Here is a 25,390-nt window from a genome sequence, read left to right as displayed (position 1 = left end):
CTCAATAATAATATCCTCTCAACAGGTTTGATAACTTTACTTTGTTTGATAAATAAAAGCGTGAGAACGACTTACCCGTTTGTCGTGATGGAAACAATAGAACACCTTTGACGCGTCTCGTAGCCTCCGTAACGAATCTCTCAAAGTTCCAATCATCAGTGTCTTTCGTGTCGAATATGCCAGCGAAACAGAAAACACAATTACCAGCTGTACCTGCAGCGGATGGGCCTGAGCCTTCGAAGAAGAGTGCGTTGCGATTCAGTTTCACTAAGTAAGATGATGTTCAAATGCTGATAGTTCGTGTGTCTGCTGCAGACGCGTCTCCAGGCGTGAAATACTACCTAATAGCGTACAACGCGTTCTCCTCCCTCGCATGGTCATACGTCCTTATAACACTTACTCTACACCTCCTCGGCTTCCTTTCTACCTCTTCTGCAACGGGGAATACAGCAACCCAACGCGTACACTCCGCTTCAGCGCGTCTCTCTTCACTCTTCTCTTCCTCCCTCCTCCCAACATTCTCGAAATCTGGAAGTACGAATGTCAAATCGAAAGCATTCTTCTTCTCTGCAAAGTTCTTGCAGCCGTTAGTGAAGAGGATGAGTAACACGTATGCGAGTGTAGGGCCTGAGACGACACTTGTGCAGAGTGTTGCGTTGTTGGAGGTGGTTCATGCGTATCTTGGATGGGTGAGGAGTCCTGTGCAGACTACTGCTGCGCAGGTTGCGAGTAGGATTTTCTTGGTGTGGGGTGTTGTTGAGCGGTATGAAGCTGTACGTGTTTAGTTTCACTTCTAATTAAAGAAATCCAAGGAATTTGGTTAACCAGCTTACCCCTCTTTCGACACATATGTCTGTGTTTTTCATTGCATACTTATATGTGTACATAGGCACGCACATCCCCACTCTACGCAACTATGGTCCTTGCTTGGTCACTCACCGAAGTCATCCGCTATGCATTCTATGCTCTCTCGCTACTCTCCATCGAGCCCTACCCTCTCTTGTGGCTCCGTTATACAACCTTCCTTGTATTGTACCCACTTGGCGCAGGCTCGGAGGCCTTCGTCAATTTCGCAACTCTCCCGCATGGCTCGCCTATACCGAGCTTTAATGCGTGGGCGCGTGGAGCGGTGTGGATGCCGTATGATTATATCAGGGGTGTGCTGTTCTTGATTTGGTGGCCAGGTGGGTTTCCTAATGTCGTCTCCCTGAATTATTTCGGTATTGACGTGAAAATAGGACTATATATCATGTACACGTACATGCTTGCCCAGCGGCGCAAGGTGCTTGGAAAGGGTTCTGGTCAGAAACTCGGAAACAAACCAAAGTCACAGTAGAAATTATTTGGTTGGTGTTATCTTCGCTACGAGGCTATGATCTCACGCGAGTTTCCGAGTCTCTTCGGTCTTGGATGCGTTTTTCTCCTCCCAACCTCTCCCCTCCCCCGCCCCTCTGAGTTTATGTCATTTGACATACCTCTTGGTTACTAACTGCTGTTTATTATTTACATATACCCGAATACTTTGGAATGGCTATGTTTTTATAGCATTAATCTGATGCTTGTACTGTGTGGACTGAATTGCATTCTCTGATTTCAGCAGAATACATAAATGATTACTGAGAAGTATAATGCTATTCTACACTATTGGAGAACGTCTTAAAAATAAACAGGAGCCCAACATCGAAAGCCACTACTTAGTGCAGCCAAGATCAAGATCAGGACAATGAATATCAGGCTGTTTCCATTTCCACAAAGACAAGCTGTAAGCCTGTTCGTTATGCATGCAAAATTCTGTCTTGATCTTTCTACAGCAAACGATGACTACTGCATTGTCCGAGTCCTTTACTTTTTGGACCTTCGTAGTGCTAAACGTCGGCGATGAGTCTTCTGATTGTGGGAGCTCTATATGTGCTGCTTCATCATGATAGTTAGAGTCAAGATTGACAGGAATCAATCTGTTTCCGACATGGACCCATAGGCTTATAAGTCTTATCTCCTGTATGAATGTGGTAAATCGTGTATAAGCTATAATCAAATATCTGTTGAAGGACTTCCATTATACATACATTCATACTGTGATCTCTAGACTTTGTTGAAAAGAGAATTTTCATGACAGCACTTTTATTGGCATCAATATGAGATCTATCCCTATGTCGCTTCGATTCCGATATGCAAAACTCGTTGAACCCGTCGGGATTTAGATTAGGTCTTGTCGAGTCGTAGCGAAGGCATACTTTCCACGACTCTGTAACCTTCACACCTTCTCTGTTGTCATACGTGACCGTCACTTCGTACTTGCTGTGTTGTGGATCACTGCTTGACATCTTCTGCAATGTGTACAAACTATGGATCGACAGGCACTGACTGGTCGCTTGCGCGTGGTGTGAGCTTTTTATATCTAGGAAATCACATTGATTTGCGCAATGTTCCCTTCTTACTGATCACTCTGATTTCTGTTGGACCTTTGTTCGCACGTACATTCTTTATCACTCTCGTTTGCATAGGCAGCGACATCGTTGGGGCAACTGATCTGCTTCAGTAACTAAGCAACGATATTCGGCGCGGTCTGTACAGCAAAGTCGGTGATGAAACGAGTTCATAGCATATAGGTGTTTGTAATGCGGTCGAGCGTTTTGAAGGACCATTTATACTCTATTCTAATTTTCAGTCGAATTTGTGCGAATACAAACGTTGTACTGGCGTACAGAGTAACAGACACACTCTCTAAGATCACTATCCAAATTATATAAATTACATAGACCAGTTCGGTTGTCTTCCCTGCCTGAACATACTTCATTTGGACAGGGTTATATGCTCCTGACAGTGATAAAAATGCTTACAATGTTCGGTCTTGACTCTCTTGCAAATAAATTTGACAGATTTATCCAGATCAAGTTTTCCCTCACATTCTTTCTGTGGTTCATCTTGTTGTGGGAGCTCAATGATTATTGGATCACTATCACTTTCAAATAATTTTTTCTGGGATCCCTTTTGAGGGTAATTCATTGCTGTTACATTTGTGATATATATACTCTATATGTGAGATGAAGTCAGGGAATCACATATTAGTCTAGTTGTTCTTTGAAGACATTGTAATATTAGTTAGACTTTACACACATTTGGTGATGCATTTCTTGCGAAAGTTGAAAGACTGACCTGCAGCTGTGACGGTTTTTTCGAGCCTTTACTATGACTTTTGCAGTAGCAGAAGTTGATACCTCTATTCTCTCGGAAAAGTTTTATTCTCCATTTGGCTTTTTTCGATAAACCATCAATTTCACACATCAAGTTGTATATAGTGTGTATTTGTTCATCAGGGTTTCCTGTCATCTGAAGAGTATGTTCTGTAAGTGCAGATCAATATAAGTTGACAGGCAGCATCACAGGCTTGACGTACAGTACTGGCTTTTATAGTCAAACTGACTCAAACACCTAGTTTGTAGTTGCAACAATCTCTTGTACAAAATACAGATCAGTTGATTGTTACTATGCAACACAAACAGAAGTGCTATGGCAGCCTAACTAAGCAACGATATTCGGCATGGTCTGTACAGCAACGTCGGTGATGCAACGAGCTCAAAGCATATAGGTGTTTGTAATGCAGTCGAGCGTTTTGAAGGACCATTTATACTCTGTTCTAATTTTCAGTCGAATTCGTACAAATACGAATCTTGTACTGGCATACAGAGTAACAGACTCTCTCTAACTTCATTATCCGAAGTTATATAAATTATATAGATCAGTTAGGTTATCTCCCCTGCCCGAACGTGCTTCACTTGGCCAAGATTATATGATCTTCCCAGTAGTAATGCTTACAATGTTCAGCCTTGAATCTCTTGCAAATAATTTTGACAGATTTGTCCCGATAAAGTTTTCTCTTGCATTCTGTCTGTGGCCCGTCTTGTTGTGGGAGCTCGATGTTCATTGGTTCTTTTTCGGTTCCAAATAATACTTTCTGTGATCCCTTTTGGGGATAATCCATTGCTGTTACGTTTGTAACATTTATGCTCTACATGTAAGATAAAGTCGGGAAATTACATATCAGCCTAGTTGTTGTTTGAAGACATTCTAATATTAGTTGGACTTTACATACATTTGGTAGTGCATTTTCTGTGGAGAGACCGACTCGCAGTTGTGACGGTTTCTTCGAGCCTTCACGATGCCTTTTGGAATAGCAGAATTTGATACCTCCATTCTCCTGGAAAAGTTTTATTGTCCATTTGGCTTCTTTCCATGTCTCATCACATTCATGCCATGATGCTATCAAGTTGTATATAGTGTGTATTTGCTCATCGGCGTTTCCCGACATCTAAAGAGTAGAGTACGTTCTGTAGGTGCAGACCAGTCACTAGTGTAAGTTGACAAGCTTGACATACAATAATGGCCTTTATAAGTTTATAGTCAGACACCCAGTTTGTAGTTGCAACAATCTCTCTTACAGATCAGTTGATTGTTACTATGCAACACATACTAAACTACTATGGCAGTTTTTCTATCATTAATCAATATTGAATATTCACTGTGCAATCCACAAACTTGAATGAGTTAGATGCCTTGCCTTGTGTCTTGGATTGTATATTCTTTGGTTATGCCTTTTCTTCTCACTACTCTTTATTCTTACCCTTCATTATCTACAGAAACTAAACAGAAACAAACTTATTCAGTATGCATTTAACTAGATTGTCTACAAAGACACTTTGTAATGCTTGTAGGCCAGGTAAGCAGCTAATATATTGGTAGCTTTGACCCAGCTGATGAGGGCTACAATGCTATTCTAAGCTACCTATATATACATTCATGACACAATGTCGACATATGCATTGATTGCTACCAAGCATTTACTATACGGTTAATTATGCAATGTAATATCAGTGAGTTTAACACTACTTAAGACCAAGCATGTGTAGTTAACAAACCCGAGACTTGAGTAGACTCGTATTACTAACCAGTGTCCTCAGCAGGGTCATCAAAACCAAGAGAGTAAACATCTTACATTTTGCGCTATGAAAGTGAGAGAGTCTAAGGGATATTTAAGTTATCGAGTGAATCGGATCACTCATGCTGCAAACAGGAAAATGGGCTTGATTACGTACGCAATCTGAAGTGCGTCGCACTCGCGACTGGTCACTGGCGAGGCTGCGGTCAACTCAGCTTTCCTCCTATCAGTGAACGTACCTCGATAGTGCAATGATTCTCTTAGAAGTAGGCTGGAAAGCAGAATGCTGATGAATAACACTGGCTAACGTTTGATATCGCAGGCACATAATCACATCATCCAAACTACCGTTTCCGAGAAACTCACTAAGTGCGAAGTCCTCCCTAGACTAAATCCACGCGCTCAATTCTGATATACCGACTCACATTGCATTGCGATTCATGCAAATATTGACAGACCTGCAGCACTCGACATCCAATTCGTCGACTACGATGGCGTGCGATTCCACCTTTCGACACCTCAAGTGAAGACGACACTCCTCTTGTCCATGCACATTCGGTGCTGGAATGAGCTTGCGCAGTACGGCGCGCTGGACGTGCTGAAGCGCGAGTACGGCGGATTACTTGCCAATGAGGCGGAGCCGGAGTATAACCTTAGCTTGGAAATTGACTTAACACAGGCACCGCCTGAGGGAGGTATGTCTTTAGGTCTCCAGCTTGGTGAAATTGTGCTTGTGTTACTTAAAATTGATTGTTGGAATTCGGTTGACCAGAGGCGCGCGACTCGTTTGTCAAGTCCCTTGCATTGCTCAAGCGTAATGTCCTTGCGGCACCCTTCGAACGTGCGTTCGCAGCGCAAAAGTCTCTCGAGGGGGGTGCAGCGCCAGGTGCACAGGGCGAGCTCATGCAAATCCATTATCGTGATGAAGAAGCGATATATATCCAAGCTGCTCCCGATCGTGTTACGGTGTTCTTCTCCACTGTGTTTAGGGAGGAGACAGATAGGATTTTTGGGAAGGTGTTCTTACAAGTGCGTCTGGTTCCTTACGAGTAGTTGACTGATTAATTACCTGAAATGGTGTTCGTGATTTGACAGGAATTCGTGGATGCAAGACGTCTTTCCACCTTACAGAACGCTCCGCAAGTGCTTTACTCAAACAGAGACCCGCCGCTCGAGCTTCGCGGCGTGTCCGGACTCAAAGCAAGCGAAGACATCGGCTACGTCACATTTGGTATGTCCCACCTTTTGCCCCCAATTCCCCGCATTCCTCCAATTCCATCCGATTCTTATTCTACATATCATTTATAGTCCTCTTCCCACGACATTTTGACAAGCCCGATGTCGCCTATTCCACCATCTCGCACATTCAGCTCTTCCGGGACTATTTCCACTATCACATTAAATGCTCCAAAGCGTACATGCACTCACGCATGCGCTTCCGCGTCTCTGAGTTCCAGAAGATACTCAATCGCGCGAAGATGGAAGTTGCAACGGCAGAGCGGAAGACAGTTAGGTGCGTATATGCGCTGGTTTTCTTTGTCCCTTTTTCTATTCGTTTGCATGAGAAGGAATTGACTGAGACCTGATTCTTATTGTTACAGTGGAAGGACACTGGTTAGTCGCTGAAAAGATAAGTGACGGTAAGAGAGAGCTTTAGCGCTCGTAGATCGTCTATGTATCATTAGCAAAATTACCTTTGATCCTGACACGTCCTCCTCTGAAATTGACGAACTGGACCACGACATCTCACCGATTAGCGTAAAACATAACCATACTATTAAAGCAGTGACACATTAGACACCTATTTTGAAAAATCGTCTCTTCTAGGATAGGAAACACTCAGGCTACAAGTCAAATGCTCTACTCCTCCAACCTGCCTTTCTCCTCTCCCTTCTCTCCTGATTCTGCATCCTCTCTTCCGCAGCCTCGACTGTACGCCTCGCTTGAACCGCTTCTTCGATACCCTTCTGTGCAACACCTTGCACATCTTCTCGAATATCTTGCACTTTGCCATGGACGTCCTCAATTGCCTCTCGGGCAGCTTCGGAGACTTCGTGTGAAGCTTCTTGAGGTGACTCACGCTCGACACCGAGCGCAGTAGGCTCTGCTTTACCTGGGAGAAGCTGCGAACCGACGCCAATAGCCATAGTGTTCTCTGTTGGAGGTGGTGCTTCGCTCTCGGATTCTGGTTCTGGTTGCTCGATCGTTGTGCGTACGATACCTGTTAGCGACGCTTCGGTATGTGTCTCCGTGTACACTCCCCTTTGTTCTTCACCGTCGTCCTCTTCCTGGTCTGACTCTGAAGCGTTTTGTTCCTTTTTGGATCCGGCTCCGAACTTCTCAAGTATTGCATCCCACCAATCCCAAACATTCGTCTCTTTTAGTTCCTCATCTGCTTCTTTTCTGCGGATTCGTGCCATCTCCCCTGCCGAGACTTTAACGTCCCTAGTCCATTGCTCAAGCGCTTCTAAACCGCTCCGAACCTGAGCGTTCAAGACGCGCGTCCCAAATACTCTCCCTATTGGCCCTGCAAGTGGTGCAAGCAGGATAGAGTTGAGTATCCAATGCCTACTGTGTGCAATGTGCAAAGCGAGTCCTGGAAGTGAGGTGTGGACATCTACAACGCGGAAGAGCGGTTCTTCCTGTTGTTCGTCCTCCTGGTTTTGTTTTTGTTGAGCCAACGACTTTGAGTTTGAGTCTGTCTCGAGTTCGATGTCTATTGTGAGACCTTCGCCTCTTCGCTCAGCGTGACCGATGTCGACGCTCAAGAGACCTTCGTCCGTGTACCCTAGCCAACTATTTCGTGCATACGAGGCATAGTAACCTACTTCGTGCGCTGCAACTCGCAGGCCTTCGACGTGTACTCGTATACGGGACGTCGAACTCACAGAAGTTTTCTTCCTCCTCTCTGTTTTGCTGCTTGGACTTGAGTCCATCTGATTCTCGTCTTCGTCTGCTAGGAGTGGAATACGACTCGCACTTTCCAAGTGTCCGTGGCCTGCATCATTGCTCCTTTGTTTAGCAGACAAGAGTCGGGCGTTTGGGCTCGTCAACTGTGCAGCGCCGACGTGCTCGTCGACCTCTACCCTTACTTCAGCGAATTCTTGAACAGTCAACACGTCCGGGATAAGCGATTCTTCCGCGCTCAATAGTAGTGCGTCGACCGCTGCGGCTATATGCGCCCCATTTGGCATTGACGAGACGTATTCAAATCGCGGCATAGGAAGAACGCGGATTACACGGAGAACTCGCGGAACTAACCAACCCAGTGCTGCACGGAGAAGGGTTGTACGCCAGTGCGTCGCGGCGCGTTGCCCAGTCTCCTCTGTCCGGCCGAAGAGAACGAAGAGATCAGTGTGCAGGGTTTCAAGTGCGTTAACCAATTTATTTGTCGACCGATCTGTCTTTAGTGCATCTACGAATGCGTTAACCTCCGTTAGAAGACTCTGAACGTCCTCGGATAGTTGTTCGTTCTGTGAAAAACGTGTAAAGCCTTCGTCATAAAGCATAGACGCGGTGTCCCGTCCTTCTCGTGAAGCCACGAACGAAGGGTCGTCTAGTGCGGTGTCCAGCCATATCCCAACTTTTGTGAAGAAGTCTCGCAGCTCGTTCCCTTTAGCGGCACCTTCTTCAACAGGAGCCACTGAGATATCATGAACGGTCTTGAGCAAAGTTTGTAGCAAAGGCTCGAGGCTCTTCCTTCCGGCAAACCTCTCAAGCAAGACTTTCACACCCTCAAGTGCGTGGCTGAAATGAGGATCCGGAATAATCACAGGAGCTGATAGTTCAATTGAGGATTTTTGACCAGATGACTCGGACGACTGTGCAACTTGAGAAACAGCAGTTGAAGCAAGGCTTACGCGCTCGGCGTACTTCCTAAAGAGATACAGTAGCGTCCGTAAGGCCGAGTTGTACTTTGGAGAAGCTTGTGCCTGGCGGAAAATCTACAGTATCGAATTCATAAGTATCCCAAGAAAGGATAAAATGAATATGGGAATCAAATGAGTCACTCACATGCTCGATACGATCCAATACGACTTCTTTTGGGGACCTGGTTTCCCAGTCACTTGGCACTTCTTCGGAAACCTTCTCCACCTCCACCTCTGGTTCTTTAGGTACAGCAACAGGTTGCATATGAACGTCTCCGGAGCCCGGCCGAACGTTAGTCTCGACTACCTGCGATATCTTCTCCACTTGCTCAGCAGCTCTCCGAACACTTTCAGCACTATCTGCAACGAACTCCCGTGCAGTACGCAATAAGTCTCCTAGGATAAGTCGGAACGTAGAGGAAGTTAAGACGAGTGTCATTAGTGTGCGGAAAGAGGAGAGGAAGGCTGCTATGTCGATAGCTAGTTCTGATTGTGAAGGTATAGCGGATGCTACAGGTTTAGTTACTATCAGTTTCATTTGCCTCTCGTGCATTGTATGATATCCTTGTGAAGAAGAGTACTTACCTGCTTGCTGTTGCACCTGCCCGACAACTTTGTCATTAACACGAACCTCAGGCACAGATTCCACGTCGACCGGAAAGCGTCCATCCCTATTATCAGAGCTCAGTTCACGGAGTTGATAAATCAAGTCCTGGAACTTGTCATCATCTAAATTAACACAAGGTTATTATTTCTCTTAGCGCAAGTCTTACACTATATCAAAATCATGGATTATGGAAATAACGTACGGTTCTTCTCTAACCCAATCTGCAGCACCACCTCAACGGCCTCTCTTGCACTCCTCACAACATTCTCAACACTCTTATCCAAGACCTCTCTCTCTCCTTCTCCTCCGCCTTCCGCCTCTCCGGATTCTCCTTCTGCCCCCACATCAAAGAACCCCCCCCTCAACAACCCCCTCAATGCTCTCTCAACCTGTACCTGACTGGGCAGTTTCCCAGCATGCAACGCTCCCAGTACATCTGCTACTTTCTCATACGGCTTCGGCCTTTCGTCACTTTTACGTTGGTCCTCTCCATGTCTGATGAGTGGTTGACGTTCCAAGTCATTTGATCTGGAAGACTTGCTCCGTCTACAACAAGAGAAGCAATAACCCATGTGGTCTCTTCTCGTCTTTATCGTTCTTTGAGCGCTAACCGTAAGTAAAGAGGAAGAGAAAGAGGACCTGAGTGAAAGTGAAACAGGTCGTCCCATCCTTTTAGGTTCATGTGCATTGCGTACGAAGTTAATGAATATGAATGGAGCACGAAGACAGTAGCAACTGAGCAAGTGATGTCATGCCGATCATCATCTGCGTTCGATGATTTTCATTATTAGCTAATACAACTTTCTTACATCCTCTCTCTGAGTCTGTCTCTCGGTCTTCGCCCTTTTTGTTTCATTTCATTTCTGTGTCCTATCCCCATATACACATGATATAGGAGCACATGACAGATTCTATTTCTGGGTGGGAGAAGATAGAAATGAGAATCTGAGTCAATGTTTAACCTCCCTCCTTTCTTTTACTGCCTTCCCATACTCAATTTCTTGTCCCGTCCTCTCCCCCTCCAGTGTTCTCCCCCAATTTCAATCAGAAAAGCTTAAGGACAGACATAACATTCTCCGCTGCCCTCTTACGACCACTGTCTCACTCCCACACCTGATTATTAGCCTCATCGGTCTCCATATACAGCTTGTCCTCTATGCTCACGTCCCCTCCATCCAAGAAGGAGACTTGGTGGTACTATGCCGGTCTGCCCTCTAACCCAAACCTGGTCGCTCGCACCGGCATTCAGTGGAAGGCACCCACGGGCCCAGAGGCGTACCGAGGAACCAGGGAACTCCGCACTGTCGGTAACCATGCACTCCTTGACGTTTGGGAAGACAATTTGGCTCTCAAGATACACGAACTTCTAGACACGATGAAGGTGAAGTGGACTAGTACCGACGTCGTCCGCATCGGGAACGCCGAGGAATCTTCCTCCACTGTCGTCCTCTGGATTGGGATAAAACCAGCAACTCTCTCTGGTTATGACGGCCTTGATGTGGCTTCGAAGTGTCGAAACCTCCTGGAAGAATATGATATAACTGACGTGGAGGTCGAGATCCGCGAGTCGGTCGTTACTCGCTCGCTCGGTCCCAAGCTCCTCCTCACGTCCGATTTTCCCTATTTCGATCCCACTGCAGATGTCCGTGATCCACTTACCACCACTCTCGGTCTCCCCATCTCGTCCCAATCTACACCTTGGGCTGAGGGTACCGGCGGCTTCTTCATTGCCGAGGGTGATAACAAGAGGCTCCTTCTTGTTACTGCCCGCCACGTCGTCTTTCCACCAGATAAGAGCAAGAACAAGCTCTTCGAGCACAAGGACGATAGCCAACCCCGTCACAACGTCACTTTGTTCGGAGATGCAGCGTTCGAAAGGTACCTTAAATCCATCCAGGCTGAGATCGAAGGCAAGGAATTCTATGTCAATTATTATGGGAGATGCATTAGGGAGAAGGAGGAAGAGGAGGGAGAGGACAGCCCAGCAGCGAAAGAGAAACGCACGAAGTACCAGGCCGAGATAGACAAGATGAAGAAGGCGAAAGAAGCGCTCAACGCTTTCTACCAGGACGTGTCGACTCAGTGGAACACTCCGGAGAGCCGCATTTTAGGCCATGTCATCCTCTCTCCTCCCATCGGCGTCGGTGTCGGCAGCGAGTGTTATACTGAGGACTGGGCTGTCATCGAGATCGACCCGTCCAAGATCGACAAAAGCAACTTCAATGGGAATGCCATCTATCTTGGTGCTTTTGAGAAGTTCATTCACATGTTACATGTTGACTTCGGCCTTAACAGTGCCAGTTCCTTTGAGTATCCATTCGACAGTCTTCTCAAGTTGCATGGCACTATCCCAGACGAGGAGATGCGTTACCGGACTGCACTCGATCACGACGGCCTACCGTGTCTTATGGCTATCAAGCGCGGTATTTCCACAGGCCTGACGGTCGGCCGTGCAAACAACATCTTCTCATACGTCCGTAACTATTCCGACCATGATAATCCCAAGACCTCAAAAGAGTGGGCCATCCTCCCACGGAACTCCAAGTCTGGTGCCTTCTCAGAAAAGGGCGACTCGGGCTCCGTTGTTGTCGACAGGCATGGGCGCATTGGTGGTCTTCTAACCGGCGGTGCTCGTGACATGGATTCCGACTTGGATTCCTTTGACATATCCTATGCTACGCCAATCACCTTCCTCCTCAAGCGCATGTCAGAACAAGGACTGCAGGATCTCAACATTGACCCAGTCCTCACTGTCTAGACACATTCCTCCTTTTCTAGTCCAGTCATTAGCTTGGCTGCCAGACACTTCCTACATGCAGCCTTTGATGATCCCATGCAGGATGTGCTAGTTGCAGGTGTTCAATTAGTCTCGTTACTGTAACTGCCTAGTTTCCTTTTCCTTAAACACTGTCAACTTAGCTTTTAACTATGCCCTCCTCTTTCTCCCTTATCCCAACTTACTTCTTAAAGGTTTGGAGACAGTACAGAGATAGGGATAAAATATAAACAAGCCTGAGTAGTTGATTGAAAGATTATTTACAGTTGTAAAGTAGAAGAACATTAATATATATATAATTATATACACATATGACAGAAATAGCACTCAGAAATAAGTAATTACTAGTAAGAGATATATACTTATATATATAGTATTTTAATACACAATGTACTTCCTACTGTAGTTCCATACTGTTTCCTTATATATTGACTTGTTCCTGTCTTTGTATGTGTAATAGTAATGCCTGAAGTCCTAAGTATATGCTACTAATTCTCTGTCCATTTGGCAAATCCATGTGTGAATTAATGTGTTCTAGTATTGACTTCCTGTCTTCCTGTGTACTTGTTCTTGTTCTGAAACATTTCTTCCTCTTGTACCTGTAGTACTGATACTGTCTGATCCTACAAAGTCCTTTGTAAAATCATCTTGTAGTAACTCAAGTAAGAGAAATATATGTTCAAACATATAGATTGTATGCTCAAAGAGTATGTACACAATGTAATGTGTATGCCTCTTGCCCTCTTATCAAAATATGAATACATTTTCAGTATAAAAGATCTAATATTGTTCTGAAAAATGTCTAGAGTGTCTGGAGAGATTTTCTGCATAATTGTGTACTTGAAACTGATTGTAACAACTTATTCCTAGAGTGAAATAAACTGTATCATTGTTTAATAGATGTCCTTAAGCTTTCTGATACTCAATATCTTTCTGAAGGATTGAAATATTATTCCTGTGTACTCAAATAGTCTGTTTGATCATTCCTAATTCACTATCACTCTGATATTCACTAGCTGTATACATATTGCTTTCACTTTCCCTTAAAGTAGTATAATAATCTGTTTGAATAGATTGAGCAGATTGTACAGGTTTGAAACCTGTTTTCTAGCTTAAAGTCACCCTCTAAACTTCTGTACTTTGTTCCATATAATGTGTATCTGTTCCTAGTCTCAATATTGTCTCACTATCATTCTTATACATAGATTGTAATGGTTTTCCATTCTGTAAGTTGTAATTGTCCTCCTGTAGCTTGAATAACACAATTCTTACTATGTAACCTAAGTATATACATAGTAGTGCATTTGTTTGAGTGTCTGTAATGTTTATAATATGTCTAATAAAGTATTCTGAGTCTATTCTAATGAATCCTAACTGTCTGAAAGTGTATTCTACAATGTAATACCTTATGTTCTACTATAGATACAATATATACTATAAATCCTTGTACTTTGAGCTGGTCTCAATGTTTACTAGTGGATCTCTATCATAAACTGAGTTGTTTTGATACATAACATCCAATTGTACCTTATAGAACATTGTTCTATACAAATTCCTTTGATTATACTTATTATAAACTGTATCTTTAATCCTAAAGCTAGAAATGTCTGTTCTGATGTTGTGTAATCAATATACCTGAATGACTGAACATTCTCCTAGTTTGTTAGAATCAAAATATCTCTCAGTGTCTAATAATAATGCTTGAAAACAGAAGATTAATGTGTAATAAGTATAACTACTTGTACAATTTACTATTTGTATTGCCCTGTTGACTGTAACACTATTTGACTGATTGTATTTCAATTTCCTAACATTCTCAGGTCCTTTCCTAATATTCTGTACCTTGTAGTATGTCTGTAGTATCTTAGATACATGGAAACACTACTTGTATACATGTTTCTTTCTATTTTCCAAGTGTCATTTGTATCTATAGTCTTGTAGAAACCTTTCTACACTGTATGCCTGTACTTTCAAGTGTAAAATGTTATTGTATACACTATATAACTGTCTGTACCTTAATGTACATATCTAGTACTGTTTCATACAGTTCTGAACGTTTACTGTTCTATTCCTTAGTCCTGTAATACTATAAGGTCTCAAATATATTGAATTTGCCCTTTCAAATGTATAGTTTGTATGCCTGAACTTGTATTCCATTACAGAACACTCTAGTTCTGTTACTACATTCTTAGTATTACTTTTATAAGGTATCCAAATTGATAGAACATGTAGAAAACTACTGGATATCTTGTAATCTATCTTGTATTCATTATTTAATACTAATTCTATATAGTTCTCACTGTCCAAGTTGTCTGTTAACTTATCTATAGTAGAGTAATTAATACTAACATTACTAGATGATAAACTATTATTCTGTACATTGTTCACTCTGATTGTATTACAAGTAGGACAATTCCTGGCTAAGTGATTTTCTTGTTCACAAATAAAACATAGTTCTTTTACTCTTATTTTATCTAATTTTAATTAGGAATAATACTTGAAACCTGTAGCATATGTTCTCTAATAGTTTCCTTACTTTCAATAGTGCTGGTCCTTATTTTCTAATACTTTATACTATTGTTTGTCCTTTCCTTTAGCATTTGTACTGCTTGTATGTGTAGTATTCTGACTAGAGTTACTATAATCAGAATCATTACTTTTACTATCCTGTAGAGTGCCTTAATTGTTTCCTGAATTATCAGAACTGCCTGTATACAAATACTCATTCTGAGAATCATTACTATGTTCTTACAGATTGAAATATTATCTAGAGTCTTTGTACTATTTGATTCCTACAGATTTGTTTACTTTCTTAATACTTTCAAGCTTATCCTTAAAGATTGAGTAGTCTACTATGTTTAGATTCAAGCAATCTAATTGTAGTTACCTCTGGTATTTAGAATTCAATCCATACTATACTTGTCTAGTCAATTCTCTCTGAGAAATGTCTCCTAGATTTGTAGCTTTCATCTTAAGATTATACAAATAATCCTAAATATTCCTATCACCTTATTTTAAAGTATTAAACTCTTTCTATAGTATTTTAGCAAAGTTAGAAGGGAAACAAAAGTTCATAAGTCCTCTAAAGAATTGAGCAAGTATTCATCTATACTCATAGTTTACAATCTTTTGTAAATAGAAATTTATTACTTTTCCTTTAATAAAACCTAGTATTATCCTTACTTAGCTCTTAGGGAAATAATAAAGTTCTGATTGTTTCATGTACTGATTGACTTCAATAACAAACTTCATATACTTTTACAAGTCTGGTTCACCTGAATATACTGTAGGAGTTATTAGTTCTGTACTATACATTTATATCTTTAATTTAAGGAGTTCTTTGTTCTATTTCTTTCTCAAGCATTTCTTACACTTTTTAGTAGCTTTAGTATTACTTGAATCAATGTCTGATAGTTTGAATAAAGCATTACTTTAATTATTGTTATTGGATGAAGAGGAATCTGAATTATTACTGTCTGAGTCTGATTCTAGATTGAAATTTCCCTTTTTCTGTCTTCTAGAGCTCTGAATTGCTCTGTATGTGTAGCTATTCTTTACTAAGCTGTCTAAAGGTCTTACAGATGTGAATCTATCTATCTACAGTGTGTTCGAACTTTGTGGCTTAACAGTATCTTGTGTGGTTCTATTTTTGTAGCCTTTACTATTTCTATTCTTACTATACTCAATATGTAGCTTTGAACTGTATAGTTTACTATACTCTGAATCAATATTGTTCTCACTAATACTACTAGTGTATGCCTTGCCTAGGACTGCTTTCAGTTATAAAGTATTACTATAGGATTGTTTGTTCACTGATTTAATGTAATGTATACTCTAATACTCTGAAAAACTTAGTATTTCTATTTAAGATTATATATATCTAGGTATTTTACTTTCTCTCTTATTCCTAGACCTGGCTAGAGTGTTGTATCTATTGTAGTACTCCTATACATTGCTCCTGTACAATGTATAGTTGATATCTACCATGTATAAGGTTAAACACTCAATTTAATAAGTGTATACTTAATTTTTACTCTCTAAATCAAGTACTAATCCTTATAGTTCTGATTTGTACTCACTTCTACTATTCTCAAAATACTGTTCTGTTGATACAATGTCCATTTTGCTTGGATAGTCTGAATCAATTTCACAACTGTATTAAATATCTGACAGTTCTGGTTTTTGTTCTGTTTCTTGTACTTTATGTTTTCCTTTTACTTTACACTTTCCTTTTACTTTCTGTGAATACAATTGTTTGTCTGGACTCTTGAGTGTTTCTTCTACACTCTCAGATTGATAGTTCTGTCCTCTACTGTCTGTAGGTACTGTAGTATGTCTAGCTTTTGTTCTATAGTCTGTCTAAAGTGTTTTACACTTTTCTATTACTATACTATCAAATTTACTCTTGTTTAATAAAGGAGTTACTTTCTCCTCTTCCTAATACATTCTATTAAATTTGTACATTCTCTTATCCAAATCCTTAATGTCTATTAAACTGTAGAATAGGCTGACATGTCTTATGTCTATCTTAATTACTCTGACTCTTGTAATGTGTTTAAAGGTCTTACTTACCTTCTAGAAGCCTTACTCCTTATTAAATCTCTGTAGTTTTGATACCTGACTCTCTTAGCCTTTGTTACTCTTGTATTCTGAGTCCTGACTACTTTCTTTACTGTTTAAAAGAGTCTTAAGTGTCTGATTGCCTTCTACATTACTACTGTTAATGTGTTTCTGTTCTAAAGTAAGTGTACTCACTAGATACTCATCTACACTCTTACTAATACTGACTATATATATAATAGAATCTGTACTATCTTCCTTTATACTTACTTTTGTTAATTAACTAGCTGAATCCTCAAAACTAATTACTTGTTTGTTCTAAACTTGACTGTCTGAATCCTTAAGAACAATTACCTGAGTGTCTTTACTCTTTATACCTTTATTTACTACTCTTGTAGAACAGTACTAGAGAAGTACTAAACACTGTTACAAACAAGTTCTGAGTTTGTAGCAACACACAAAGGCTGACAGGACAAAGGTATCTTTGTTATAGTTAGAAATACAAACTGATACATGTATTAACAAAGGTCTCACCTTTGTTACAGTCAGAAATACAAACTGATACAATAAAGGTAAAGAATACTAACTATATATACTAAGGAAATGGTCCATACCTAAAGAGGAAAATAAAAGGGGAACAAAAGAGGGGAACATAATGTATACTTAAAGGGGAAAACAAAAGAGGATAGTATGTATTTAGGAATGTAGGAAAGGTAGTTATAATGAAAGAGGGACTTAATACAAGTATGTAGAAAGAGTGTGTAGCTTAGTAAGCTACTATAAGAATCTGTGTACAGGATCTACAGTTCTGTACTATAAAACTGTGTAGAAACTGTTGTAAACTGTCAGGTAGACTTATATCCCTCCTCTCTCTAAAAAAATGACACTCTTATAGGAATACAAAGCTAACCAGGCCTGTAGAACTTTAGGGGCTAACCTCTGAAGCTCTGACTGTACCTTTTATTCTTGTCCCTGTTTACTCTATCCTACTCATTCTACCAAATACTGTTAACCTTAGTCTCTGTACATTGTGTCTATAATGTATAATACCTTGTAAACCTCCTCCTCTCCTTCTACCAGACCTGGTCAATTGAGAGTATGTTGTAGAAAGAGTGTATTATCATTTAAGACATAACACTTAAGTTAGCTTATATAGAATTCTAAGAAGGTCTGATTAGAGTTAGGTAGCTCTAGAGTGTATTCTAACTTGTCTAAGTTTACTATAATGATAAAGTACAGTTTATTATAATAAGGTATGAATTTTGTAGTATGTTCTAACATTTGTACAAGGTAGTTCTGACAGTAATTACAAGTAGAGAGTATAACTTAGTCTCCTACTATAAAACAATCTTTAGTAGTACAGTCTTAATTTGTATAATGTACCTAGTAGGTCTTAACTACTAGAAGGGTATCTTGTGCCTTTATAACATTCTAATGTATATAAGCTAGGAATTCTAATACTTGTACTTCTAGAGAATCTGCTTACAGTTGTTCCAGTTGTGTAAATGGTAGAACTGTCTATAGTGAGTATTTATAACATAGTTAAAACAGGGAATATTCTGTAAAAGTATTTACTATATTCATAATACAGAACTGAACCTATAGGAGCTGAGTCTGCTAATCCTACTGTTAGTAATTAACATAAAAGTACAACAACTAGCTTACTATCTTATTTGTATACTTACTTACTCTGTTTGTCTCTAAGTAGTATACTATTAATATCTTCAGCTTTATGTCTGTCCTTGTATGTAATACAGTCCAAAATTCAGACAGGAACAGTCAGTCCTAGTCAGAAACAATTTCCTAAAGTAAGCTGTTTTTACAATACTATTTGTTAAAGAACAGTTCTACAAATTCTTCTACTATTATGTTCATTCTACACAGTTTAATCCTAATGTCTGTACTACCTAGTCAATCTGTCATTATTACTATTCTGTTGTATCTACTATCTTCTAGTAACAGTCTAATAAAGTCAATTGTAATACTCTCAAAATGTACATTTGAAACTAATAGTAAGTGTAGTAGACTAGTAGGTTTTATAGTTAGGTTCTTATTGTGTTAGTATATATTATAGCTTAGTGTTACAGTTCTCTACTCTTACACCTTCAGTTCTAAAGGTTCTACACCCTTCTGTACTGAAACTCAGGACTCCTGTCCCTTAAGAGTACTGTCTATAAACTATATGTATACTGACTCTTACTACTACCCCTCCTTACTTTATTATTCTGTTCCTTTAACCACTCTTTTATTCTTTGTTCATTCTATAGTCTCTTACCCTTTGTCTATCCCTTTATTCTTTGTACCTTTATCTTTGACCTTCCTTTCTTTCATTCTTTGTGGCTCATCATTCTTAGTAGCTCATATTCTCTAAGTACTCTTGTATAGTTTAGTATATATAAGTATACAAGATCAGACTGGTCCTATAGTCTTAATCTTGTCTACTCTAGATAGTCCTGTACTCTTAGACTCACTCTATATACCCTACTCTTGTCTTACTCTCTCTCTCTCTGTCTGTTCTGTAAGTTCTGACTATGTTTTAGTACTTACATTCTGTATTTCTGTTGTGTAAAATAGTTATAGTCTAAGTCCTCTTACTAAGCCTTTAGGTCCTCTCTACACTGTTACTGACATCAGATTAAGACTACCTATTACTACCCTATAACTCTTCTACATTTTAGGTATTAGTACTTACTATTGTGTCAATCTCTTTTCTTTGTCCTAACCCTTTTACATTTTTAAATTTTAAACTTTCTAAACCCTTTTAAACTTTTGCCACCCTTCTTCTATTCATTACCCTTTTTAGTTTAGTGTTGATTCCTTTGTAGTGTAAACATAGACCCTTCTACACTAACTGTCACCCCTACTATTCTACCAGATTAGTAACTATAAGTAGACCTAACTTAATATGTGTAAACCTCTATCTAAGAGGCCTTTACTAACTACATACCCTTAGCCCTCTTAGAACCTGTTCTAGTCATTCTAGAAGTTACAACCTGTTCTGAAAAGAAAGTGTATGTAGTCTACTCTTTAGACTTTAATAAGTAGCACTTTAAGGACTTCTAGTACTAAGTCAAATTATACATAGTTACTACTTTGACTAATCTATCCTCAGATCTTGATTGTGTCCTATTTGTCCTCTCCTTTATGAAGGAAGGCAATATAGCCACCTAGGCCTAGAACTGGATTAAAGGACATTAGATTAGAAGCCTAATCTGACTTTAGAACAACAAGTTGTATTTGGAATTTATAAGGCAGCTCTGTACTTCCTTTATTAATCTGAATAAGAAGTATAATGTGTAGAACAAGCTTATATCTCTGTGACAGAGCAAATGTTCTACTAATACCTTCTTTCAGGAGTTTAATATCCTGGCTCAGAAGGTAGGATTTGTACTCAGGTTTAATAATGTTCTTATTAAAATGTTTGAGAAGGCTCTTTACCTAGAACTAGTTGATAAGATTCTTAGAATAATGTTAGAACTGATTACTTACACTGAGTAAAAGACATACACTATTTCCTTCAACCAAGTTGTAGCTTGAATGTATCAAGTCTGTACAGAACACTCACACATGTGTTTAGCTCTAACAGTTCTGAGCCTCTAGATTGATCTGTCTGTAATTCACAATTAATCTATTCTAATAGACATTAGAGAAGCCTGAAAGTAAGGAGTATACTTTACTTACAGAAAGTCAGAGTACTAGATTAAGGACTGTCTACAGAAGTAACAGTATATTTGTTAAGTCATTAGAGTAATAATGAGTAACAAGTAGGATTTGTAGTAAGAAGCCTTTTCTACAAATCTGGAAGTTACCTCAGAACTCTTAAACCCTGACTATGTACTCTAGGATTTTGTAGAGGCCTAACAGTAAATATAGTACTGAAGGGCTATAACTTAGATTTTTTAACAGTCACTTTTGATTCAATAGACACTGTAGGATTAGAAGTAAATAAAGTAAGAAAAGTAGAAAAAGTAGATGTTAGTGTGTTGAGGTTGTAATGTTTCCTAAACAATAGGAAATGTTCTTCTGTAGGTTTGTGTACTGCTCACAAGGATACTAAGAGTTAGTCACACTAGTAGGGGTTCAGTAGACTCTGCTCATAGTGTATAGTTGTTAATATGAGTTGACTGTGTAGTTTGTAATGAGCTTCATTGTCCTTAGATTAAAGTAATATATATACTATCTAATATTGTATGTCTTGGATGTATGTCTCAGAAGACATGTCTCAGCAATAGTGTATATTTGCAAGACATTTGTGTGATTTGAGACATATGATATATTTATCTGAAATAAATGTTAACACTCCCCTTCAAACTTATACTAGTTGATCAGACTAATATAATGTTTGATATGTGTTTGTCTGTTGTTTTTACTAATATCATTTACATTTGCAATGTAAATGTTTTGTTGGCTTCATATATTAAGTCCACTGTAAGTGTTACGTTTGTCTGATGTATTATTATTATGTTCAATGTAATAAATCAATTGTTAATTCAATTTTGATTGCTAAGAGAGCTGTAGGATCTCTTTAGCATTTGTTCGTTTGTAGTTTTATTATTATTACTATTATAGTTGTCACTATAATGTTTTATCATTCATATGATAGTAGTTCTTCTTGTCTGTAATATATTATGATATGATATAACTTTGTTTCGTTTGTTTTTCATGTCATATTGTTTGTTTCATGTCATAGTATGTTTATTTTATCATACTGTATTGTTCTGCAGTTGTTCCATTATTCGTTCTGTTTGTATTCATATTATTATATGTGTAGTTTGTTTTGTATTCTTACACTCAAAGTGTAATTATCATTGTAATTCGTTTGTATTGTTTCGTTTGTATAGTTAATACTATATTTAATAACAATGTGTGTGTTATTAATTTGTTCTCATTAATTTGTATTTTTGCACATTTGAATTGTGTTACTAGTAGTTTTTCCACTTTTACTTTTGTAATGAAACTGTTGAATCATGCCTGTAAAATGTACTGTTGATGTTATTATGATGTCCTCTATTCATCATGTATCATCTTTGTTTGTGTTTGTTTTGTGTTCATACCTTTTAAGCATTTAATAATAGTTCTATACCTTTATATTAAAGCATTGTATTGTTTGCAATTTGTAATATCATTTATGATATGTCAGATTACTTCATATTAAGGTTGATTAAGGTTTTATTTGTTGTAATTTGTTTTATTTTATCATCTGACTGTTTGTAAGTCTGTTTAGGCACATTATTTATGTTTTAAACATATAGTATGTTTGTATTGTTTTGCTGTTTTACAATAAATATATTTAATATCATTATATGTGTGTATTGTGTTTGTTATTGTTTAATGTGTCCTTTGACTTTTACAAACTATAATGTTATTTGTATGTTTGTATTGTTTTATTGTTGTGATAATGTTTTTATTATTATTGTATAGTGTTATTTGATTAATATATATTGCTTTGTGTAATTATAATATGTGTTTGTTGTTTTTATTTTGTAGATAAATGAAATAGCATGTTTTGCAGTTCTATTTTTCATTGTATATCATAATATTCGTTTGTTTATTGTTTATTTTGTATCAAATTCTGTTTGATATTGTTTTAATTATTATATTCACTTTATTTGCTGAATATATGTGTGTGTTTGTTATGAAATATGAATTTATTTTGTTTATTTTGAGTGTATTGCTCATTTTTGTTCATTATGATTAATGTTATCTTGTTTTATTTGAAAGGATTAACATTTTGATTGCTATTACATCTGTTGCTTCTTTTAATTTTAGCAAGTGCTTTGCACGTCTAGTGTAGATTGCTTTGGGAATATGTGCTATTCCTTAGCTTCATTGCCTTAATTTTCAGTTATCTGTCTGAATATTATTTTGTTTATTTAATTATTTGTTTGCTATTATGTCCTGCATGTTAGGGAATAAGTATTGGAAGTTTTGCATGATGTGTGATGGTTATTTTCAATGTAACATACGTTCTGTTGTAGAAGACGTAGTTCTGTTCTATAATTCTGTATAGTTTGTTATACACTGGAGATGCTTTTCTGCTCAACATTGTTGTATGTAGCATACTTCTCTGTGTTTAGATATATGCTCCATAATATATTCGTTTGTAATACATTCAATAGTGCTCTGTATAGTGTGACTATCAAAGATTTTAGAGAAAATGTCTCTTGCATAAGTATATTATTGTCAGATTCATCAGATTTGCTTGTCAGATTCAATGGATTTGCTTTGAATTTGTTGTGATAACTTTATAATTGTGTTTTGTAGGATGTGTGACATTAAATGGTGATGTAGTCAATATTTCTGCATCATTTAATTGTTTGCTATGTTTCAATCGTTTATTTGTTATGTTTTATGTTTTGTAAATATATGCCATTATTACTCCCCTTCAATTCGAGAAGGTTTGCTTTGAGTAATTGGCTTTTGTGTATAATCAATTTGTTTGTACATTTTCATCATTCTATTATTTGTTTAAGCATTGTATGTGAATGTGTGAATGTGTTTTGTTGAATAATTTTAATGTTATTCATTATCTTTGTCCAATTTAGTTATTAATTCTTTTTGGCATTATACTGAATGTTATTCGAGTTTATACTCAAATAGATTGTATGTATGCTTGTGTATTTTGTTTGATTGTTATACATATGTCCAAATAGTTTGTTATTTGGATAAATATAATCTATTGTATTGTTTAGCAATGTTAAGTTTGTGTATTTTGTTTGTTATATTTGCATACATTGAGTAGTACATTATTTCGTTTTGCTCAGTATCATTTGTCTTCTGTTTGATGACAAAAGTATTCAAGCTATTGTGTTTTGTTTCTGTTTTGTTTATTAATCTTTATTCTTTTGTGATGGGCACAAGCTTCAAGCAAGGCTGTTAATGAAGAATACACTGTTATAATATTGTTTGGACTTTGAATAGTTAATAATATCCTTTATGTATTGATCATAAATATATTCTTTGTGAATAAATATCTTTCTACTGTCTGTAGTGATTGATTAAATCCATCACACATTGTGTTTAATTATTAGTGAAGTGTCCAATCAAGTTCCGAACTTATGTTTGTTTCTTTTGGATTTTGTTCTGACGTTTGTTTGTCTTTTGTGTACTTGGCAGTAGTGTTCTTTCTATTGCTTGGCCCTTTGGACTATCCAATGTTAGGCTCTAATGTTTTTGAGGCATTAGTTATTTTGTTTTGCATCTGTATTATTGTATTTTGTCAAGTTTTTAAGTGACATTTAATTGTTTATAACATTTTGTATGTTAATAATATTTTTGATGTGTCTGAAATATGTTTATATTGTTTAAACTGTTTGTATTAATCGTATTGACTTAATACTTCATTATCATGTATATCTTATTGATACATTATATTGTTACAATGTATTTGTAACTATTGTTTGTTCGATTTTTGTATTGTAATAGTAATTGTGCAAGGTATAAGATATGTATTCGTCTGTATAGTTTATAATGTTGATATTATGCATATATGCATCATTATATTGTTTCTTTGTTTGTAGCATTATGGTTTAATTTAATTTAATATTTTGTATAAGTATATATGTTTGTTATTATATGTTTAGAATGTTCACAACTTTGTTTTGTGTGTTTTATTAATTGTTTTTATTGTTATTATACATTCGTTTGATTGCATTTGTATATAACTTTGCATTATTTAATAAATAATAGTTTTATGTGTTTGAATGCATTATTATTACTTTATATGTTTGTATATTCGTATATCTATACAATATATTTTATTATTTTATTGTATACATTTGTATATCTATGTAATATATTTGTATATGGTAAATATATGTTATTTATCATGACTGTGTGTTTGTGATAGTATATATCATTTTTATATTTGAGTTATTATGCTTTAGTCACATTTATACTCTTGTTTTCATATTATTTGTTTGTCTAATCATTATTAGATTGATTGTACATTTGTAATAGTATTTCTTTATATTGTTATTATGCTTTGCTAGCATTATTCTTTTGTTTATAGTATTAATCTTTTGTATTATTAATATAATATCAAATGTTCATCCATTATGTAAGATGTTATTATTATAATGTATCTCTGTAGCATAGTGTAAGATAAAGTAATTCAGTGTTTGGATATAGTATTGCTGGGTATTCATTACTTTTAAAGCAACTCATCTGTCTGAAGTTATTTTAATAAATCAATATGTGTTTGGGATGCTCAGACAGGTGTGTCTAGGTCCTTGTAGATAATACATTCCTTCTACAAGTATTGTAGCATGTCTTGTTGTATAAAGCAATCATAGTCTTCAGGACAAGACAATTTGCATTTGGTATGCTCAGATGAGAGTGCCAAAAGGTTTGTAGATGAGTAGAATAGATTGTACATGTAGAATCAAGTGGATTCAGTGTTAAATGAAGTAGTTTGATGTTACTTATTGAGTATAACACAATTGAGTGTATCTAATCATTTGTACTATAGTGTATAGTACACTAAAGCATTCAAGATGATAATTGTGGTACATATAGTCATGCATATAACTACTGAGGGGGAAATCATAATTGTAGAGATGATGATTTTGAAGCATTGTGTTTGTAGAGGGTAAGATAAAAGCATAGTAATGATGTAGATATGAGCAGGGAGTGTAAGGCTC

General features: G+C 37.6%; 5 protein-coding genes across 5 annotated transcripts; 3 read left to right on the top strand and 2 right to left on the bottom strand.

The window, feature by feature from the left end:
* Positions 1-287: 287 nt before the first annotated feature.
* FOMMEDRAFT_107800 (PTPLA-domain-containing protein) lies at positions 288-1,514 on the top strand (the record flags this gene model as incomplete). The annotated part of the gene is made up of 3 exons (XM_007266456.1): positions 288-773; positions 890-1,184; positions 1,239-1,514. 3 exons carry the CDS (start codon positions 288-290, stop codon positions 1,334-1,336), a joined length of 879 nt encoding a protein of 292 aa, XP_007266518.1. The 3' UTR covers positions 1,337-1,514.
* A 2,130-nt stretch (positions 1,515-3,644) lies between these two features.
* FOMMEDRAFT_28476 (uncharacterized protein) lies at positions 3,645-4,309 on the bottom strand (the record flags this gene model as incomplete). The annotated part of the gene is made up of 3 exons (XM_007266455.1): positions 3,645-3,706; positions 3,817-4,009; positions 4,094-4,309. The coding sequence occupies 3 exons, from the start codon at positions 4,307-4,309 to the stop codon at positions 3,645-3,647; spliced, it is 471 nt and encodes a 156-aa protein (XP_007266517.1).
* An 856-nt stretch (positions 4,310-5,165) lies between these two features.
* FOMMEDRAFT_122862 (actin-related protein ARPC2) lies at positions 5,166-6,701 on the top strand. The gene is made up of 7 exons (XM_007266454.1): positions 5,166-5,202; positions 5,259-5,305; positions 5,393-5,631; positions 5,709-5,965; positions 6,032-6,167; positions 6,245-6,449; positions 6,538-6,701. Exons 1-7 carry the CDS (start codon positions 5,188-5,190, stop codon positions 6,560-6,562), a joined length of 924 nt encoding a protein of 307 aa, XP_007266516.1. The 5' UTR covers positions 5,166-5,187; the 3' UTR covers positions 6,563-6,701.
* On the bottom strand, positions 6,699-10,100 carry FOMMEDRAFT_167953 (uncharacterized protein; the record flags this gene model as incomplete). Its single annotated transcript, XM_007266453.1, has 5 exons — positions 6,699-8,880; positions 8,951-9,315; positions 9,391-9,534; positions 9,615-9,958; positions 10,024-10,100. 5 exons carry the CDS (start codon positions 10,098-10,100, stop codon positions 6,781-6,783), a joined length of 3,030 nt encoding a protein of 1,009 aa, XP_007266515.1. The 3' UTR covers positions 6,699-6,780.
* Positions 10,101-10,158: 58 nt separating this feature from the next.
* On the top strand, positions 10,159-12,170 carry FOMMEDRAFT_156149 (uncharacterized protein; the record flags this gene model as incomplete). The annotated part of the gene is made up of 2 exons (XM_007266452.1): positions 10,159-10,181; positions 10,559-12,170. 2 exons carry the CDS (start codon positions 10,159-10,161, stop codon positions 12,168-12,170), a joined length of 1,635 nt encoding a protein of 544 aa, XP_007266514.1.
* Between the last annotated feature and the right edge of the window lie 13,220 nt (positions 12,171-25,390).

Source organism: Fomitiporia mediterranea, assembly GCF_000271605.1.
Source record: "Fomitiporia mediterranea MF3/22 unplaced genomic scaffold FOMMEscaffold_6, whole genome shotgun sequence".
Classification (NCBI taxonomy): Eukaryota; Fungi; Basidiomycota; class Agaricomycetes; order Hymenochaetales; family Hymenochaetaceae; genus Fomitiporia; species Fomitiporia mediterranea.
Note: the sequence above shows the minus strand (reverse complement) of the source record. Positions and strands in the feature narration are given on the sequence as shown.

Coding starts and splice junctions, on each gene's coding strand:
- FOMMEDRAFT_122862 (XM_007266454.1), top strand. Junction 5,306..5,392: donor GTTTCCGAGAAACTCACTAA/GTGCGAAGTCCT, acceptor AAATATTGACAG/ACCTGCAGCACTCGACATCC. Junction 5,966..6,031: donor TTGGGAAGGTGTTCTTACAA/GTGCGTCTGGTT, acceptor GTGATTTGACAG/GAATTCGTGGATGCAAGACG.